At 35.8% G+C, this 22,968-nt stretch overlaps 2 protein-coding genes and 2 long non-coding RNA genes across 4 annotated transcripts in view; 3 read left to right on the top strand and 1 right to left on the bottom strand.

The window, feature by feature from the left end:
- LOC127869136 (NACHT domain- and WD repeat-containing protein 1-like) overlaps positions 1-22,968 on the top strand; it is a 156,857-nt gene that overhangs the window by 959 nt on the left and 132,930 nt on the right. The gene's annotated exons all lie outside the window — the stretch shown is intronic.
- LOC127869159 (uncharacterized) overlaps positions 1-22,968 on the top strand; it is a 156,832-nt gene that overhangs the window by 301 nt on the left and 133,563 nt on the right. Inside the window, exon 2 of the long non-coding RNA XR_008044447.1 lies at positions 3,077-3,225. This is a non-coding gene — a long non-coding RNA (uncharacterized LOC127869159). The remainder of the gene's footprint in view (positions 1-3,076; positions 3,226-22,968) is intronic.
- On the bottom strand, positions 5,630-9,250 carry LOC127869165 (uncharacterized). The gene is made up of 2 exons (XR_008044453.1): positions 9,005-9,250; positions 5,630-6,194 (listed from the first exon to the last, which is right to left on the bottom strand). It is a non-coding gene; the product is annotated as an uncharacterized LOC127869165 (long non-coding RNA).
- LOC127869135 (uncharacterized) lies at positions 18,546-21,304 on the top strand. The gene is made up of 4 exons (XM_052411470.1): positions 18,546-18,840; positions 19,531-19,651; positions 20,437-20,602; positions 20,789-21,304. Exons 1-4 carry the CDS (start codon positions 18,720-18,722, stop codon positions 20,963-20,965), a joined length of 585 nt encoding a protein of 194 aa, XP_052267430.1. The 5' UTR covers positions 18,546-18,719; the 3' UTR covers positions 20,966-21,304.

The following is a 22,968-nucleotide window of genomic DNA, read 5'->3' on the forward strand; positions in this document are numbered from 1 at the left end:
CGGTTATCGCAACGCGGTTGAACGTCTGCCTGAAGAACTTGTGATCATATAGGTTCGCTACCACTTGATGTTTTCTGATTTGTTTTCAGCTGAGAAACACTTTGTTCAACTTTCTTTAAATGACTTGCTAATGACTTTAGAATTGCAGAGCAGTGTTGAGATTACAAGGAAAAATGGCTGATTTTATGAATTTTAGGCACTATGATATTCACAAACAAAAATTTTCATTGAGTACCATTGGTTCATATTGAGGCAGATAATTATTTCAATTGTATAACTTCAATTGATGCCAAAATGGCTCAGCAAAATGATTTGGAAAATCCGTATACTAAACAAAGCGTTGCACTGTAAACTTCGATGGTATAATCATGGTGGACATCGGAACGTACCGAGCTAGAATCGGGTGTTTAACGGCCAGGTCTGGGTCTGTTTTGGACCTAGACACACTTCGGGTGGTTGGCGTTTTTGGCTTTATTGGTATTCTCATCTTTATGGCCGGCGTCGAGTTAAATCCGGGACCGTTTCAGGTGATAAAAATCTTTGTTTACATTAGAATTTGCAAATTATGTATCCCGCGTATTAAACTTTTTCGGCATAGCTGTATACGCCAGCTTTTCACCTTACCTGACCTTTGTAACTGTCCCATAAAATTCAAATAAAATTTCCCGCGGCTAGGTCACAAAGAATACACTTCATTTATCCCATAGGCTGATATGAGCATACGACCAGAACATTGGAAACATGTCCGCGTCTTTGTAACACTGTTTTACTGCGTGTTCAGCATGAAGCAATTTTATCTCTAATGAAAAGGCTTACTAGATAGAACAGTTTTACACTCAATCTCGACATCAATACAGTTTGTGCGTGCACCTTTTATTTTAAGAGGATTGCCAGCGCGAGAACGTTTGTACTTAAAGGCTATGTTCTCATATTTAGTTCTAACTTCCATATTCCTGTCAACATGTTAACATGTAAAAGTATAAAGAGCAGTGGAAGCGAGGCCTCACTTTAATGCATTGCATTTCAACCCGCGAGGTATCAGGGTCAGCTCGCGGTTAGTGTGTGTGAATGTCAGAGTTTATATACAGGTCATCGCTGCGTCTTCACGACTACCTTATGTGTTGACCGGAGTTCGCGGCCAGTAAAATAATCGTTATATAATAAAGACGATAAAGCGTGAACTAGGTGAACTGGAATTTTCTTTAGACCAGAAAGATGTTAAATGAAGATATCCAGCGATATAATGGTATGTCAATAAATGATTCTTAATGTGTTCTCAACAATACCATGATAAATATTATTTTTAATTAATTTAACAAGAATGATTCCACTATATTGACTAATGTATTAAGCATGAGCGCGATGATTCTCGATACTGTTAATAAACGAATCAAATAGCAATGCCCGACAAACCACTAAATCAGGTTTGTTCGAAGAACGCGCGTATAAATATTTAAAATATGTACGGATACTAAGCGTGTGGCCGGTTGACTCGTATGTTTTAATTTCACTTCCATTCTTCTTTTGGTTTTCTGTTTTGAATCTATAGGTTTATGACCAGCAATATGTAATAATGTAAAATAAGCCGCGAAAACTCCGCGTAACATCCCGTACTGTGTGTGATGCAGCTACGAACTGCACAGAAAAAGACATTCGCTATCCTTGATCTCATTCATTGAACTCTTTACCTTTTATAAACTCCAACCACAATCAACGCCGTATATCTTTTTTAAAGATATTTCTTGTTTAATATAAAGAAGTTCAATTTTTTATATAAAGAAGTTCAAGTCTTTTCTTTTTAATAGTCAATGTAGTTGATGATAGACCTGACAGAAAATGATGAGGCAGTGCTAAAACAAAATTTTACAGAAGAAAATTTAAAACAATTGCCAGAAACTTTACTGATTTATGTTAAATATTTGTACTCCTCATAATAATCAATACGTCCCTGTGACGCAATCAGTAACGACTCTGGATCCATTGACCACTATTATATTGTCACTGCATTGGTTCGAACCCCTGTAGTTTTTTTTCCAAATAACTTTTCCATCAATGATCATTTTTATATGTGCTTATGATTGAAAACGCTTTTGATTTTATGTATTTAAACATTTTTTAAGAGCTCTATGGTGCTTTAAAGCTCTAAATGAAAAAAATGTCCATGAATTTGTTCACGGTGAACTTGTCCGAACTACAACAGCAAGTTTGCAGAAGCTGATTTGATGTAAACTCAAAAATAAAATTTATAAATAACTCATAACGAATAATATCTTAAGTAAATACAATGCTATTATATATTAACATGTCAATGGCATCGCTTTAATGTTTGTGCATAAATACATTCCAGTTGATCGAAAACGAATTGTTTAAATGTGGGATCCGACTGGAGACAGGAGAGCGTTTAATAAGTTTGATATTTAAAAGTTGAAGAATAATAAAACATGTTAAGAGAGTGAAAACGTTTTTCATAATATATGAAACATTATTCGCTAAAATGTTTGATAGATCTGTTTTCTTCATAATATAAGGTAGATCTATATTATTTTAGTATTTCAATAATAAATATATAAAGCACATTCTATTATCCATAAACATATTATGTATGAGAGAGCTGCGTCTCATTTTTTTATTTTTCTATCTGACTTCAAATGAATTATATGACTATTTTTCTGTATTAAAGGTTGTTACATCATTGTCACTTCAAACACCGTTTATGGTAACAGAGTTTTAAATTGACAATAAACTTGAAGCAGATTTTTTTTTTAACTATATTGATACTAAACGGTCAAATGTAGCGTCCACGATTCCACGATTCCGATAATCTAGGTATACACAAATTTATGGGGGGGGGGATGCCCCCGGACCACCCTACATTGACCTTATATACTGCCTCGGCTAAAATTTGGGTCTGGCTACGCCACTGCTTTAGCATCAGCGGAAGTGGTAAATTAGCTACATTCTGCATGTAATAAGTCAAGGCATTTTAAAAGTACATGTACTATATACACACTGCGCGTATTTTTGTAATGCTCTGTGATAGTCTATAATTAACAGATGTGTTGTTTTTTCACCGCAGTTAAGCGCGGTGCAGACGGTGCGCGCGTGTTGAACTGGTACCACCGTCAGTTTACGGAAGCTGCGCACGAGCGCTACTGCGCAGATTATGCGCAGAAAAGCGTCTCCATAGCAACCTAGCTGATTTCTTCGCGGGAACCTGGGCCAATGGTAGTATTGTGCATAATTATGATATGTATGGACAGTTAGTCGTTATATCAGAAAGATAATCACAATATCGAGTATGCAAACAATAAAAAATATAAGTTGATTGTTCAATCAGGCGCAATTTGCTATGTGAGTCTTTGATAATTTTTGATCCTCCAATAAAGAAGTATGATGAGAAACATTATCGTATTCATGAGTTTTTAAACGTTTCGTTATTTTCGAATTTAAGCAAGTAATTTTTAAATAGAGACTTTTGACATTGGTTTTACTAATTCACTCCCTGTAATATCGAAATTTTCACCGAAAATACATGTAACCAAATTCAAGTGCTAGCACGTGAGTATCTATATAAGTCTCGCTTAAGGAAAACCGGACTTTATGCAAGTGCTTACATTGTCCCGGATAAGCCTGTGCTGACTGCAGAGGCTAATCTGAAAGGCACTTAACGCACATGCATAAAGACCAGTTTTCCGAGATTGATGCTAAAATAAGCTTTAAAGTGTTTTTATTGGAGGTAATAGAAGAGAACCGCTATGGGACGTCACAGCCCTTTCGCTTCAGAGAGGATGACTACAACAATCGGGCTCTCAACAATCTGCCCTATCTCCGCTTGCACGCGGGTCACGTTGACCTTCTCAAGAAGGAGTGTCTCGCCAATGTGCACTTTGGTTACACGCACTTCTTGTTGAGTAAGCTTTATGGTTAAGAAATGTTACATCGTATGTTATAATAACTCACTTAAATTGTTACGACCTAACCCTCTACCTTTGGTTTTAGTTGTCGTTTACTGTCATTGTTACCACTGTAACTATTGTATGCGGACTTAGTTACCTGATGTAATTGTAGACTGATAAAATGACTTTTTTACCTGTTTAAATACACGTTAAAGTGAGACCGCACGATTTTGTCAAATATATATTAATTTACATCAAATGTGTAAAAAAAAATTATTATACATATATTTCAATAGAAATTAAAGTAAAAGTTAAGAAGAACAATGCGAAATAAGCCAGATATTTAATTCTGAAATCGAAAATGTCTGTACAGTCGAATCCCGGGAGTCGAATTCGCCAGCATGTATATCATGCATGTACGATGTGAATCTAAATTTAGTTTTAGTACAGATTCGTTCATACGACACAAAGACACAATTTTGTTTTAAGGATCATTTTAATTTCCTGCAACGATATCTATTCATACGACACACGAACACTAACTCCGATCCTAATAAAAAGACGAATGCTTCGGTTATTGTAGGAAAATATGTACGAAATATCTTCGTCACAATCGGCTCGGGGCGCTAATTTGTCTAAGCTGCATTTTATGAAATTCGTCTTCGAAGTATATTTTTTCTTGCCTATTTCGTGTTATTCTAACATATTTTTATCAATTTAACACATATAAAAATCGTGCAGTCTCACTTTAATTTAGATTGTTTGAGTTTTTTATGTGAACATTAAGTAAGTTAACTTTGCTCGGTAACACTTTTAGATTTTCGTTAAAAAACATATGAAGATAGATAATAGTACATGGTTTTACTGTCAAAATAAACACTAACACTGTCTCTTGTATTAACACTGGAACATGAGCCAAACGCGTCTTAAAAGTATGTAATTCACGCATGTTTCTCGCGGCTCTCCCAGGGCGCTTTTAGACGACTTCACGGCGGCCAAAGCGGCATTCCCGGGGAAACCCCTGATCAAGTGCATTCTGGAGGCGCTTCTGCTCTCCCGGAAGGGGCTGCAGATGGATCCGGTTCAGTTCATGCCTCAGCTACTAGGGCGCCTGGAGGACAACGAGGTTTGAAATAGGACTGATATGAGCCTCGTTTCAAGAACACTGGTCTTAATGCATCTGCGCAAAGTGTTGTCCCAGATAACCCTGTGCAGTCCACACATTCTAATCAGGGACGACACTTTTCGCCGAAACTGGATTTGCGTTTAGAAGAGACTTCTTTTAAACGAAAAATTCCATATAAGCGGAAAGTTGCTGACTGTTCTGGCTTATCTGGGACGACAGTTTATTTACATGCGTTAAGCCCAGTTTTCCCAGAACAAGACGCATATTTATTAACATACATTAAGGTAAAACAAGAATACAAAATCATTTTTGTACATCTCCGGTAGCACTTGAATAATAGATCATTGAATAAGAGATCTGCTATTCAAATACCGTGTCCCGTAATCGTTCATAGTTCATGGACGACCCATAGTTACTAACAATGTTCATTACTCTTAAATTACCGGTATGTAGCCTACCATTCGATATCTCGTCATGCGCGAATTGCCAAGATGACGAGTTTTGCATTAACTCCCATTTTCTCGTGCCGCGCATGGGACAAGTCTATTCTATCTATTTATGTTAATTTCTCTGCATAATACAGGATAAAATATTCAACAACACCATGTATCAGTTTCTAGTCCAATTTAATGTCTAACATACTTAATATTTTCGGTTATACAACTACAGTCTGATAGCTACATGATCGTATCTTTCTCGATCCGTACACCTCCAAGTCTAAACGCTAACTCAACCGCGGAGTGCCGCTCTCCTTCCAAACATCCCCATTTTGCCCCCAAATTAATTTGCATATTTTTCTTTTAAACTTTTGATTGGTCCTCAGCTAGTATGGTTATTATTCATTGGTTGATTTGTCAGAATATTCTAGAAGGAACACTTTTTCATGTATTCACTTGCTTGGCGGATATACTAAAATTTAATCAATATATATTGGTACTAATCAATTTTTATTGATATAGAGTAATTCTGTTACTTTCGTCAGTACTATAACTTTTGTACCCCAGACAATAGGTGACCTTTTCATCTGTGCTGTTTATTGACCATGAGTGTTACTTATAATCTCGTATCTATATGCCGACTCTGGACTCAATGTGTTCTTATTTGGATTTAATCAGGTCTGACTTTCCATGTTATTGATTCCAATTATACCCCACCCTGAGTGTGTTTGCTTTCTTACTTTAAATAAATCTTAACCAGGTCTTAGTTTTGTAAATACCTCCCATTATTAATTGTTCAGACTTTATCTTAACATTGCATATATACATTATTTGAATATACATATTATCCTTTTTAATTTCTATCGTAAGAATAAAGTCATAAGAATAAACGATAAACGATATGTTTGCATACTCGCTACTGATATACTTGTCAATATTTCGTACATAAAGAAAACCCAAATATTTCACCCAATTTCTCATCATTATTTGACACAACTTATCCTCTCAATTTGATTTTTATGTATTTTAGGATACAGAAAAATCTTTAAGAATGTAAGTATGGAAGTAAACGAAAACATATTAACACATACGATGAAAAAATCAAACACGCAAACATGAAAACATAAGTGACGAAAACATATATATGATGAAAATCTGCATATTATTAATGAAATTTTTATCGAATGTTTCTGCTGAAATAATAAAACGTCGGAATATTTAAATAGTCAATGTCAATCACAATGACGTGGAATGCGTCACTGATTTGGGAAATCCAATACGAATAGTGTCCATTTTTGACATCTTCGCTGGAGGCGATGTGGCGTCTAGGTGAAGAGATGAGACATCTGGTTGTAGATGGTAACATGCAGTCGATTGAAACGACGGCTTCCGAATGAAGACGATGATGGTCGGTCGGAGAAGCTGTTGGACCTCGGCTGTTGCACGATTTAGAATACGTCAAACGTTTATTATATATAGTTCTGGAGAATGTCTGCATTCATGACTGTAGTATTATAATTAGTGTTTATGTACATGACATAAAGGTAACACACATATATATATTAGTTCATAGATGATAAAATGTTCACCTAATATATGTACAAAGTACGCGCGATTTTTCATCATCAAGTCCATTCATATCATCGTATCTTTAAAAATCATTTTCGACGACGCGTGAAATGTCCATTAACAGCCCACTCGTTGTATGGTACTGATGCTGGTTCACAATTTGGATCCATGTCGACAATGTTGGATCCTAATTGAAGTCGTCTGTTACGTCATCTGATTCTCGACGGATACATCGTCGTCGAAGATATCGGTATGTCGATGACATATTCTTCTTCTTTGTCGGGGTGTTAAGATCTGATCACGATCTCAAATGCGTTATGAACGCATGTTGCTGCAGGCAAACCACGCCAACGATGTCAGGAGCGCTGCTTTTCTCCTTAACTTGTATCGCATTGGTAAATCTTATAGGGTCAATTACATGGAATGGTAAACGGGCTTTCTATTTACATAGTTATAGTAAATCGAATTTGTTATATTAGCACTCAGATTACTTATCACACCTGTGATAATATACCCAAATAAAATGAATGTGGCAAAGAAACGCGATTCTCATGACACAAATTTATTATGTTTTATTTAAACTATACGCATTTGTCTATTCAATAAAATGCATTGTGCTTTATTATGTTTTATTTACTTAGAGAACAACAATTTACAAACAAAATCCCTTGTCTTAATGTAGTTATTCTTATAAAGAAACGAAAAAAAACTATATATATGATCAGTATCAAAAATTTAATGTATTATAGCAATATAGTTGTATCTTTTGCATTATACTAATAAAAGGACTGTGTTGCTTTGAAGGATATTTACAAACTGTGTTAAAATGTTATCTACGCCTAAAAAGGTGTTTACTTGAGAGCTGTAGGGCATAAGCTAGCGTTAATTTACGTCGTTGTCAAGTGCGTTATCATTAGCTGGTCTGATACGCGTATATTTGTATAATGTCTTATGTGCAAACATACGAAAGCGTCGGTCAATAAGATTAGGTCGATATACGATACAGGTATTGTGCGTCGTTTGGAACGATACCGAACACTCTTTTAATCAATTATGCAGATCCCGATATACATTCAATCCGAACTTGTATCGTTATTTACCTTGGGAAATTGGAATTACACTTATATAATCAATTATTTAAATTTCATTAGTTTGAAGTAAGGTTGACCTGTTCCGTTAATCAAATGTCTGTCAGTTATATAATCCTTCAATTTCCTAATCTTAACATATGGTATTAAACTTTTCAATTGATTTACCCCACCCTGGGTGTAAACGTATTCGTGTTCATACTTGAAATAAATCTTAGTTTATGTAAATATCTCCCAAAAGTTTTATTACGTTTTAGAGCTGGTTGCTATTGAGCACGGATAAGTGGTATTTCACCCGTAATATTCAACAACACCATGTATCAGTTTCTAGTCCAATTTAATGTCTACCATACTTAATATTTTCGGTTATACAACTACAGTCTGATAGCTACATGATCGTATCTTTCTCGATCCGTACACCTCCAAGTCTAAACGCTAACTCAACCGCGGAGTGCCGCTCTCCTTCCAAACATCCCCATTTTGCCCCCAAATTAATTTGCATATTTTTCTTTTAAACTTTTGATTGGTCCTCAGCTAGTATGGTTATTATTCATTGGTTGATTTGTCAGAATATTCTAGAAGGAACACTTTTTCATGTATTCACTTGCTTGGCGGATATACTAAAATTTAATCAATATATATTGGTACTAATCAATTTTTATTGATATAGAGTAATTCTGTTACTTTCGTCAGTACTATAACTTTTGTACCCCAGACAATAGGTGACCTTTTCATCTGTGCTGTTTATTGACCATGAGTGTTACTTATAATCTCGTATCTATATGCCGACTCTGGACTCAATGTGTTCTTATTTGGATTTAATCAGGTCTGACTTTCCATGTTATTGATTCCAATTATACCCCACCCTGAGTGTGTTTGCTTTCTTACTTTAAATAAATCTTAACCAGGTCTTAGTTTTGTAAATACCTCCCATTATTAATTGTTCAGACTTTATCTTAACATTGCATATATACATTATTTGAATATACATATTATCCTTTTTAATTTCTATCGTAAGAATAAAGTCATAAGAATAAACGATAAACGATATGTTTGCATACTCGCTACTGATATACTTGTCAATATTTCGTACATAAAGAAAACCCAAATATTTCACCCAATTTCTCATCATTATTTGACAACCGTTACTACTTAAGAAACCCCGCGCATACTAGTGGAACACTCTTTTTCACCAAAAATAATCAAAATATGCTGTTTGATGTTATAATACGTTATATGTATACAGACTTTTAACAAGGAAAATAACCGAGAAATGTTTTCTTAAAAGTTCTGTATAAATTGAGCCGCTTCATGCGAACACTGTTCTTTTGCCGTATGTGGTCAGCGAAGCCCCAGGCCAGCCTGCGCATTCATTCAGTCGGATCAGGAGCTACCATGTCTACTATTGACATCACGAAATATCGCGTGACTTTAAAGAGGACAAAGTAACTCCTGACCAGAGTGCGCAATCGGCATACGACCCATATTCGCATGACGCGGCTCTATGCAGTGTTTCGTTTCAGACAACAGCCAAGTTCAAGCAGCGCTTACGTGAATATAGCTCGAAAGTGTGGTTCGAGCCCGATGTCAACATCCTGGAGCGTCCCGGGGGTCAACTGCTACACGGCATTCACGTCATGTGGAAATTACGTAATCACATGTGCATTATACGTTATGGCTTAACTTTATAAAAGAGCTGCTTTTTTAGGCGGTTTTACGAAACTGAATTAACGTTTTTAGTTTCGCAATTTTCGACATGTATAAATTGTAAGAGTGGATATTTTATTACAGTTTTGAACTTTCTTTATCAACACATATAAGCGTAATCGAGGCCACATATTTCCATTGCGATGAAACAAATATTGAACGAGAGAGGTCCGTATTTACCGTTTAATGATGTGATGAAAAATGAAACAATTCACAGTCATCTACTGAAACGAAACCAAAATAAATTGGTTCTAATCTGTAAACAAACGTGAAACGCTAAACAATATGGTCTCATATAGAGAGATTATTAACGCTTGACCTTCTCACGGAGTGTATATTGACAGGAGATGAATCGAGTATTTGACCCTTACTGTAGTAAATTCAAACTTATGCAAAAACTATTCATCCGATTTTATTTTATTGGTTTATACGTTATCTTGTTGCTTATTAATTCCTCTTTCAAAAAATATAACTTTTAGTATATTCCCGTTGTTATTAATGGATTTATAGCGAGTTAAACACAAGAAATACACATTTTATGTTTTACCACCGCGCGTTTTAACGTGTTGTGGCTATCGATCTTTTACGATTAGCGTACAGCGAAGCGCCGAGGTTATACATTTTGATGTACCCACTCACGTCTTTTGATAACTTATAGTTTCATTTCTCGGCCGTTTTGACAAATTATATATCATTAGAAAGCTTACGTTACGTAGTAAACAGATATATCAATATATATTAAGTTTTTCTTCTGATTTCGACAGCCCGGCGAGTTATAACTTTACTTTTGCAAATATCATACCGTGTTGGAGTTTTAGAATCTAGATTTACGGTTGACATGTTCGTACTTAATACCAATTTGTAGCGTTTATATTTGGAGTTCAGTTTTAAAAATTACATCTTGCTTAGGAGAATAGAATTTTGTATACGATAGAAAAAAAAATGTTTAAAAACGAAAGTAAATAAGGAATGAAGGCGGGAAAATGTAGCGCGCGTTCCTAACGCACTGAACTGATGCTACGGTCTTGGCGATTATGCTTTTGTTTAGAAACCGGCCATTGAATTTCTTTTGCCATCTTATTATATTTTTTATGGAATATATTGTAGTATTTTGTTCACGAAACATATCAATAAAGCTTATTATAAATGAATCTTAATAAATTAACGATTTCAGCTCTTGTTTATAACACAGAAAGGGTGTAAAATTTATGATGAAACAGCGTATATAGCGGACCCTCTCGATATTATTCGGCTTTGCATGCATACTTGAAATAAAATGGGTGTCAAAAACATTCATCGTTTGCTGTTTATTATCAACAAGGTAATTATGTATAATTATTTGAAATGTTATTTACCTTAAGTTATCAATTTATTAAAGATTCTTGAAAATCACGGTCCGTGTTACGCGGGTCATTTCGTATTTTGACATCAGGGCATCATGTCCAACTATTGAAAATCAGATTTCTTTTCACCGGAGCGATGACGGCTTGGATTTAGACAGGCAGACAGATAGTTTATTCAGACTTAAACAACAGTACATCGTCTTCAACTCAAATATATAAATTATTTTTAGACGAATTGTTAGGTGATTACACATATAGCAGTGATGATTCTGAGAATGTTGCCATGTTTCTTATCCGTGTAATCTAGAGTCCATGGTTTGAGCATTTTCATCGCGGTGTTCAAAAAAAGATATCTCAATAATCTTGTTTATTGATAGATCTGTGGTTTTATTGCCCCTGTGTTCAATAATCTCGTTATGATCAGAAACTGTGCCGACCAATACTAAATAACACTATGGTGTCATACGCCAGAGCAGGGACCTATACTTGTATATTGGTCCCTAACCACAGGTGGCAATGTCTGGTCAGTTTACACTTTTTATGATACCTCCATGTCTTCTCGTGGTATTAGTGGTCATTTCTTGGAGTAATGTAACGCCAAATACTCAATTTTGCGTTTATAAGATATGTAGCGTATTGAAAACATTTATAGTCATCTGCCCATACAGATTGCCATAAACTAAATACTGTATAGATGTCAGCCAGCTAAATCACAATAATTATAAGTGCTTAATACCTATACATGTACATTTTAAACATTTAAAAAATCTAATACTTAACATTTAACGTATTTAGCGGGTACCGGTAAAAAAACTCCGTCATTTCGTAGTCCTATAAAGAGTGTATGGTAGTGTACGGAACAACATAATTAAAAACAGCATTCTCATTTGACCACAACGGGGTTAAATAATCTTTCCGAAAAATACAAATAATACAGAGTTTTAATTTAGAATTCTATATATTTATAACTCTGTTAACTTATAAAGATATTTCAATATACATGCATAGACAGTTGACCGTGATTTTCAAGAATCTTTAAATAATTTTAATTAATTGATAATTTAAGGTTAATAACCTTTCATATAATTTTACATAATTACCTTTTTGATAATAAACAACAAACGATGAATGTTTTGACACCCATTATATTTGAAGTATGCAAAGCCGAAAAATATCAAGAGGGTCCGCTATACATTTGTATACGCTGTTTCATCATAAAATTAACACCCTTTCTGTGTTATAATCAAGAGCTGAAATCGTAAATTTATTAAGCTTCATTAATACTTAGCTTTATGGATATGTCTCTAGAACAAAATATTTCAATATATTCCATAAAAAATATAATAATCGTGGCAAAGGAAATTCAATGGCCGGTATCTAAACAAAAGCATAATCGCCATCAGTTCGGTTCGTTAGGCCCGCGCGCTACTTATTTCCGCCTTCATTCCTTACTTGCTTTCATTTTTAAACCAATTTTTTTTCTATCATATACAGAATTCTATTCTCCTAAGCAAGATGTTATTTTTAAAACTGAACTCCAAATATAAACGCTACAAATTGGTATAAAGTACGAGCATGTCAACCGTAAATCTAGATTCTAAAACTCCAAAACGGTATGATATTTGCAAAAGTTAAAGTTATAACTCGCCGAGCTGCCAAAATCAGAAGAAAAATATATATTTATATATCTGAAAACTACATTACGTAAGCTTTCTAATGATATATAATTTGTCAAAATCGGCCTAGAAATGAAACTATAATTTAACAAAATACGTGAGTGGGTACATCAAATGTATAACATCGGCGCTTCGATAAAAGATCGACAGATACGACACGGTCACGTGACTTAGACACAACAAGATATTTGGCGTAACGGTCCCGTTTCATATCCGTGTAATCTAGAGTCCGTGACCTTCTTTAGTCCGCGGGTCGTTGGAGGAGATCAAAATCTGGAACATCAAGGTCGACCCCCACGGTTGCTACGCAATGTGACGGGTAAAGGTCAGTCTAAAAAGGTCGCGTTTTGTCATGGTGATGAGTGGATCGCCATGAAATTTGGCAACGTAATAAAAGTAAAAGGTCTGCAAACAGGTGAGCATTACCAATAAAAAACTCTATATTGAAATATATATTTTTGATTGTGTATGTATGCATGTTAATTTGTATTTTGCTAGTATTTGAAATATTAATATGTGTTCTTATCATAAACCAACAACATATTTTTACAAACAAACAGAACATCAACACAATAATTAGGCCAAGCCGAAAATGACTTTCTCTATATACTAGGATAGAACCTGTCACGAGTTTCTTTTCAAACACCCTATTGTTATTCAACGGTTTTGGTGGTTACTGACGAATTTTCGGGACGAATAAATGATATGAAATAAAATAACAACGAATGTCGGATAATTTTATCAACAATCAGTTCTGATTCGCTGTAAATTCATAAACACAACGTCATTTCACCTCTCAAAGAAAATGTATACTTAAAATGTAAAATACATATTTAAAATGTATCTTCCACATTTAAAAGTAGCAATTAAACTCCATAAAACTTAACAGGCATGAACTTATTATTATTATTTACTTTTTTTATAACAAAAACCCCAACTAAAACATACAAACATACCACGATTACCGGTCATTGCAAAGAATTGGTAGTTTGCACGCTGCAGTTGCATTCAACTCTTATACGGTTGCAATGATGCAGTCGATAGTTTGTTCGTTTGCGACCGGGCTATCACTTATTAAATCCACACTCGGGGTGCGCTCTTAGAATCATCTCAAAAGACATTAATACGTTGGTCTTGCTATGAAATGGAATCGATTCAACTGCCAAAAGTATCCGATGTTATATGTTTTTAATAAAAAAGATTATATAACCTTCATTATCGCATTCCTGTTTACAGGTGAACAATGTATGGACATACCGCTACTCAACGGCGATTTTGGTAACAGCGTAAAGTGTGGTCCCAGATAAGACTGTGCAGTCCGCACAGACTGTATATGAATACAAGTATTGACTTAGATATTGAATGTATTAGAGACTCGCTATTGGTAAACCGGGGCTTCTTGCTAGTACGTTAAGTGTGGTCCCAGATAAGACTGTGCAGTCCTCTTGCTAGTACGTAAAGTGTGGTCCCAGATAAGACTGTGCAGTCCGCACATACTATATATGTATACAAGTATTTACTAAGATAAAGAATGTATTAGAGACTCGCTATGGGTAAACCGGGGCTTCTTGCTAGTACGTAAAGTGTGGTCCCAGATAAGCCTGTGCAGTCTGAACAGACTAACTAGGGACGACACATTTCGCTTTATGGTATGTTTCGTTAAAAGAAAATCCAATTAAGGCGGAAGTGTCGTCCCTGATTAGCGTGTCCGGACTTCACAACCGAATAAGGACGATACTTAACGCACAGTCATGAAGCCAGTTTTCCCAGAGCGAGGCTCAAATCTTTATCCATGTAAAATCTTTACATGCAGTAACGATTCAGAAGGCTTACCAAACACAAGTTACGTAATATATTTCAGTTCTTCGTTAAAAAATAAAAAAATAACATTTATTAAATAGATAAATACAAAATAATACAAAAATACATACATACATAAATAAATATATGAATAAATAATAGGACTTTGGTTAGGAAAAAAAATGTTATTTATTCAGCTATTCATGGTTCGGCCTGTATCATCGATTACGATTACAAGATGTGGCATATTTTCACGGCATCGTGCACCGCTCTTCGCGACAGGAGGAAGATCGTCTGGAATACACAAATGATCTGAAAGGCGCGCGCACCGTTGACATGGTAACGGTGGTAACGATTGCAAAAGACAACAACCTCAGGGTGTGGGCTCGATCCCGGGACAAAAAGAGGACCACAGATCGGCAGGCCAGGACGCTGGCGCCAATAGAAAGGATCGAGTAACTAGCGATAATTAAAAAAATATATAAAATATAAAAATATATATTCTGGTAAAACGGGGATAAATGCATTTGCGTTACGTGTCAACCCAGATTAGGTCATGCAGTCCGCACAGCCGATGGTAAACGGGGATTAATTCATTTGCGTTACGTGTCAAGCAAGGTTAGGTCATGCAGTCAGCACAGGCGATGGTAAAACGGGGATAAATTCATATACGTTATGTGTCAACCCAGATTAGGTCATGCAGTCAACACAGGCGATGGTAAAACGGGGATTAATTCATTTGCGTTTCGTGTCAACCCAGATTAGGTCATGCAGTCAGCACAGGCGAACCAGGAACGACACTTGTCGCTTAGACTGGATTTTACTTTAGAAGAGACTTCCTTTAAACGAAAATTTCTATTAAAGCGAATAGTGTCGTCCGTAAATAGCCTGTGCAGATTCACAAGCTAATCTGGGACGACACTTTTCGCACATGCATTAAACTCTAATTTCGCAGAGTGCGGCTCATATATAATTATATTTTACTTATTTTTAGGGCTGTTTCGTTTCCGGTTTCGTTTCAATTGTAACGTCATTTATTATATTTTATTAAGTTCAAGTTGTTATTTTTAGCGCATGTTTTTAGTCCTCTTGATTCGCGACTTTAATAACATACAGCTTATTTATATTTATTTTTGTTGTAAAGAAATATTTCAGAGAAACGTATTTGCTTATTATATAACTTAAAAATTATATTAGTTAAAGGTTACACATATTATTCAATAAAACAACAACGGGGACTGTGTGCGCAGAGAAAAAAAACATTTCAATGGCCTCGCTATAAAGTAAAAATACACCGCAATAGCATTAAGAAAACTAACATTTTTCTTTAATTAGCCCCAATAAAGTCTGTCTACACAGAAAGTGTTTTCCGGCGGACCACCATAACAATTATATTAGTTAAATGTTTAATGTTACACATTATTGTTTTTAGAAAATATTAATGGTTTCGCTATCAAGTACAAATACACCGCAATATCATTCGGAACACTAACAATTATTCTTTAATTACCGGTAGCCTCAATAAAGTCTGTCTCCACAGGACGTGTTTCACTGGACCACCAGGATGCGTTGTTCGTGACCGGCAGTGCGGGAGAGGACTCGCCGAACATAGTCGGCGTGTATGATGTCGGCAGACTGGAATACCGCGCCATCCGAGAACTTGTTAGACGACGGTTTTTATTTCGCTCTTTGCTAATTGTATGTGTATTGCTCCTATTTGCTTCAATGAATTTCGACAACATATAATGATGACGTCTATATGAGCCCCGTTCTGTGAAAAGTAGGGTTCATGCACGTGCGTAAATTGTCGTCCCAGATTAGCCTGTGCAGTCCGCACAAGCTAATCAGATACGACACTTTCCACGTTTGTTGAATTTTTTCGTTAAAATAAAGTCTCTTTTTTACGAAACTTCAGTGAGGAAACTGTCGTCCCTGATAAGCCTCTGCGGACTGCACACTCTATGCAATGCGTGAAGCCCAGTCTTTCTCAGAACGCGGCTCATATAAATAATCAATTAATTACAGTTTTGTTTTCAAATATTTTTTATTGAGTTTCTTTCATGTAATTATTCTTTCTACACTTAAAGCGTCCATATTTTTGTAAAATGTTGCATTCCCCCTGAAAATTATTCGATACTTAAGATACGTTCATGATTAATTTGATTACAAAACAGTCCAATTAAGTACACTTTTCATTCAAAAATAACAAAATATCGTGCGTCATACTTGCAAACGTTATACTCAACAGAAGGTGGCCTGCAATGCAAACACGAGGTTTTACGAAGCAGACAACAGATCAGTGGTCATGGAAATTTACGATAAGTTTTACTTGTTTGACCTTGAAAAGATGGACGTCAGCATCGTGTTTCCGTGTCGAGTAGTCGATACACGAGTGTGTATCTTGACCAAACGGAAGCGTACGTACTATTCTTATTTACATTTTACAATTCATGTGTGGAGGTGGCAGTATTCACAACATAGTTATAAAATATTCCGGTCATGGTGTGTCATTACTATTCCGCGTCACTAAGAAATCAAATTCATGATTTAAAGATTTTGCTAACTGAACGATTTGGGTCAGAACGTGTAAGAAACCGTTCCGCCCACTTTATCTCTGTCTATGACGTCATTCTTCCATTGTAGAACTCCTCGTGACGTCACGTTTTGTCACGTTTTGGCAAGAACGTGAAACTGTACATGATCACAAACGGCTGCATTGACGCCATAATAAAAACTGGGCACAAGAAGGAGATCTACCAAGTTGTGGTCAGTTTTTATACCTTTCTTAATATTATGTCATATGCCACCTGTACTGTACAAGTGTAGTAGCAAGCAGTGAACATCTCAAAACTGTATTGCTGTTTGTTTTTTTAATGTTGTGACGAACATTTACATTCGCAAGTGATGTGTTCATATGTATACGACCATTCTCCCCATACCTCTGATTCAAGTAGGCCAGTTAACAGATCTGGTAAAAGCATGTGTACTAAGTAATTGGACATCAGCTAGCCAATTAAAAGTGTATGTTAACCGGCCGCGACGATATGACTTGTATTCTGTTGAAAACGGTGATCAATCGAAATAAACCCCGTTCTGCGAAAAATGGGCTTAATGCATGTGCGTAAAGAGTTATTTCAGATTAGCCTGTGCAGTCCGCACAGACTTATCAGGGACGACACTTTTCGTTTTTACGGAATTTTTCGTTAAAAAAGGTCTATTCTTAGCGAAAATCAAGTCAGGGCGGAAAGTGTCGTCTCTGCGAAGTGCACTTTACGTACATGCCTTAAGCCCTGCTTTCCCAGAGCGAGGCTCATATCGTTGTTTTACAGGTGAACGATCCGGGAACGCTCGCTGCAGTGACGGTAGCTTTTGGACCTGTAGTGTTGATGGACCTTGTCACTCACTCTCGCATGTATGAGATATCAAACAGTACGTTCAGGAGATGCGAAAGTATCTTTACCTCTCAGAATTAAACATACGTTGAAATTTCGCGGCATATATCGTACAATATATTTCAATGTTAACGGCGTTTCTTTTTCTGTGTACGCATTGCATACTAGCATAACATATACTATCAATAAAGCGCACTTTGCGAATATTGTTTTCAAGATCAGTTTATGGTGTTTGCTCCATAATTATGTTATAAGACTATGTAAGTGTAATCGACTATGAACGTATGTTGTGAACCAATGCGTCTGTTTCTTCCTGTTAATCTGTTGAAGAAATTCAGTTTTATTTAAACAAATAGTTATTTTCTGTAAACACATGTTTGCACCCTTGTCGCTAATTTGATTGCCTTTATAACTTATATTATCCGCGTTCTGTGAATACTGGGCTAAATGCATGTACGTAAAATGTCGTCCCAGATTAGCCTGTCCAGTCCACACAGGCTTATCAGGGACGACACTTTCCTCATAGAATGGAGACTTCCGTTAAACGAAACATTTGATAAAAGCGGTAACTGCAGAGGCTAATCTGGGAGGATTCTTTACGAACATGCATTAAGCCCAGTTTTCCAAGAACGAGGCATAGATAAGTTCCGCGCTAGTTTCAGGCCGGCGGTACGGAGGGAGATACATGTTGTTCGACTCCTACATGTTGTTGACCCGAGTCAGCAGCCGCTTGTTCTTCATCGGAGGTTACGTGGGCGAGCGCACAGACAATGAAGTTCAACTTTTCTGCTGGGACACTGAACAAAGTAGGCTGTTTGTCCCGTTCTTGCAAATAGATAAGTTTCTTTATCGACGAGTTTCCTATCTTTTTATTACATGATTTTACCAATAAAACGACATACATTATATTATTTGTATAACTGACCACTGATATGTACACCCACAATTGTTCATATTGAGACTGGAATGACATCGATCTTTTCTGGTCAATTCAGAGGCAACTATATATTTCTATATCCAAACATCATTTCCCGTGTATTTAAATTATTATATACAAAGGCTCGCTTTCCACCAACATTATTTATCTCGTTTGATAAAATATGGTTTTAAATGACAACGCATGTCAGATCTTTTATATTTTGAATCACATAAGAACACATACAGATGCCGCAATCGAAGTTTGTTCTTACTTTTCATGTAAGTATTATGAAGGTCCTTATCTAATGAGACGAGTTCTTTTAAAACTGTTTTCTATGCACGTGCTTAAAGTGTCATTCCAGATTAGCCTGTGGAGTCCGCACAGGCTAATCAGGTACGACACTTTCCGCATATACTGGATTTTCTTTTTGTAGAGACTTCCTATAAACGAAAAAAAAAACCGGAAAGTGTCCTTCTAGATTAGTCTGTGCAGTTACCATAGGCTAATCTGGGACGACACTTTACGCACATGCACCAAGCCCAGTCATCCCACAACGAGGTTCGAATGTATGTTTCAGAGATAGAACCTTTTGAGCTATGTGACAGAGAGGCCGTCAAAATTGTCATGGCAAACGTTTATCGTCTCGATGACGACCGTATTATGACCACGGGAAAAGGCGACAACTATGACTTCCGAGTGTATGACGTCAATGTATAGCCGACAGTGTAGCTCCGGACTAGACTGCGCGATTGTGCAAGCTGGTCTGGAACTACGCTGGCCGCATAAAACGCGACTTATGTTTTAACTGTTCACATATGTATAACTTAGCATGTGTGTAAAACAAAAACAAACAGTGCATATTAATACATGAAATAACACGTGGACCATATAGATGCAGATAATCAATCATTTTGTAAATAAGTAATCAATGGTTTGAGATAATAAATCGTTTATGACGGGAAAATAATTTGGAATATTTCTTGTAATTTCGTGAAAATTGCAGAGACCACACGATATGAAATTACACGTAAGTATTGTACTTGCCGGATAAGAAGAAATGTTAAGACGTAAGTTATTTTACACATGGAACCCCGGGAATCCCATTGGAGCTACAATTTGTTTTAGATTTTTTACGTCCAGTTATTAAACTTTAGGCTATTAATTTCATGTTGTTTTCAATATTACTCTTTCTTAGCCTGTTTAAAACCATACATTCTACAAGTTGCCTGTGAGCAAATCGCTTGATCGCATCCTGCGTATTGATTCAACTCGGGTTTGTTCGTCCTTGCGTAGATTTATCTGTCACTGAATGAGTCATTCCACATAGCGTTGCCGTTGTAAACATTACATAATTTGGTGATGGTTTATATAAATTTTAATAGTTATTCGACATGACTAGATAATAATCCACACAATTCTGCTACCCATGCTTTTCTGTCAATGTCACAGGAATACAGTCCTTATTATATTATTTTATATTCAGTTCGACACCCTGCACTGGAGCGCCGATGGAACGTTTTTCTACACAACCAGCGATAACTTCTGGAAACACAAGGCTCCTGACGTCATCACGTGGACTATTCACCATGGAAACCAACCTACATCGACGCCTGGGGCTAAACGCAGTCTTCCCTTATATTCAACCAAAGGTGACATACATGTTATTGTTATTTCTTTTCTGTTGTACTTTTGTACAACTGCCACAACAACTACTTCTACTTCTACTTCTACTGTTACTAGCGGACGTGATACTTCTGCATAGGTATGATCCAGGTAAACATACACATTTCAAACAAGAGTTCTAACTTTTATTCAAATTGTCTCCCCTTTGTTAGCCAACCTGCCTCGTCTTACGATCAACGCTCCTGAATACGTCTAAACGGGCTACCAACCGGAAGTGGGAGATCCCGACACGGGCGATGAGATATTTGATTATAGAGTCCCAAAGTAATGACGAAGGCGATGCGATGCGGTGCGAAAACAACCATTACATTGAACACACTCAGTGTTAGACATACTTATTATTAGCAACTACATAATGTTTTCCGCGTTCGGAATTTATTTAATGATGTCGGAATACCATCGATTCTAAACAATTTCGTGATCGACCATATCAATTATTATTCAATCAATTAGTATACGATATATTTGAATTGGTCCTAATTAACTGTCCGTAAGGAAAATTTACGAAAACCGAAGACAAGATGAATACATTTGCTTCAAAATATACAAGCGATAAACATTAACAGCGGCACATCAGAAACCTCGCCATGTGATGGTACAGTGGATCAGTATCGGGTTCGAACACCAAACATCATGGTTTCCATGGTTTCCACCTGCATTTTTCTCAAAATACGTATTTACATATTGTTGACCTTTTTATGAAATTATTTTAAGTTTTAAATATGTTATTATATATTAATTTTATTTATATTATAGTGCACTGTTTATGTCAGAGCAATACAAGTAACAACATAACTCAGTCGCATTTTCTTTGAGGTGCAATTCTGCCAAGTAGTTCGTGTATCTGACTATAAACTGTTATCGTATGCAGTTGGTGTCAAGGCGGATTTTTACACATAATGTTGCCCACAAACTCGTTCATATACAAAGTCCATAAACAGATAATTATCGAATAGACATAAAACTATATAGAAAAATACGTAATTAGCTCTGTGTTGCTGTAATTAGGAAACCGAGCGGATGAGATGTGGCCGCATTATACATGCATGTATGCAGGTCTCATCAAATATCCATATCAATTATAAACGGTACTTATTATCTTAATTCAGATTCGGCAACGATTATTTTCGGTTTCAACGAAATATTCATAAGGGCCAGATTACATTTATCGTGAAATAAGATGCCAGAGTCTTTGCAAACATAATATAACTGACCGAAATCAGTTTCTTTTTACGATATAGTATACTATTAACACTGTATTAAAATCTTCATATTTTGTTGCAGCTAAATTAACTTGTTTTACAAATGTTTATTTGGTACTGTAAAATCAGTACATGATTTTGTTACCTCTTCTCTTTATTTATACATAGTGGATCAATTTACAATTTATTAAACAGTCTTTACTAAGTCTATCAAGACTAAGTAAAAATCATAATAATTAAAAAAAACTTAACTGGCTCGTTTTCTCTTTCAAGTCGTGGTTTACATGACCACTTCTCTTTTAAAACTTTAAAAGCTCATTTACCTTTGCTTTGTTAGTTTCCCGATTAAAAGAACTTAAATTACCGGTAGATGTTTTAATTTCGATTTCTTTGATATTGACAGATCAATGTTTTACAAGGTCTTATTAACACAAATGTGAGTACATGTATAAATTTATGAATATATTGTTTGTGCCCATATCCTTTTCTAACTCCCGATGCATTGACTTTTAAGATAAATAAAATAAAGTTGAACATAGTTAAATGTCGTTCAGAATATTTCAACATGAACATGTCATTTAAATTCATAACTGGTTATTCAAATTTATATTAATTTCTTAAAAAGATGTTCTCGACATGCCTGTATTTAAAACGGTATAAATGTAAATATTTCAAAGCGGTTGTCAGCAACATTCACTTTTTGAGCACAAATACGAATTGCATATAGATCAAAAAGCGAATGTCAAGAAGTAATCAAGCAGTCGCTACTCTCAAGATTGATATCTGCAACAACGAAATTGGCACGCATTTTTTTTTCAAATGTTTATTGAGCAAAAGCAATTAACAAGAAGCAGTTAAGCATTCTTTTTTCACCTTGAGATGGTCTCATATGAATAGATACTAAATACAGGTGTAAAACAGTTACGATTAAATGTAACATAAAGGTTTGAAAAAAACAACAACAACACGGCTTTCACTCAACGTTGAATCCGAAATAGGAATCGGTTGGAATCAAAGCTAAATCTGTACCATATGACTTAACTAGGTCTGAAAGCGGACAGTGTCGCCCCTGATTAGTCGGTGTGGACTGCACAGGCATATCTGAGACGACACTTAGCGCATATGCATTA

Source organism: Dreissena polymorpha, chromosome 2, assembly GCF_020536995.1.
Source record: "Dreissena polymorpha isolate Duluth1 chromosome 2, UMN_Dpol_1.0, whole genome shotgun sequence".
Classification (NCBI taxonomy): domain Eukaryota; kingdom Metazoa; phylum Mollusca; class Bivalvia; order Myida; family Dreissenidae; genus Dreissena; species Dreissena polymorpha.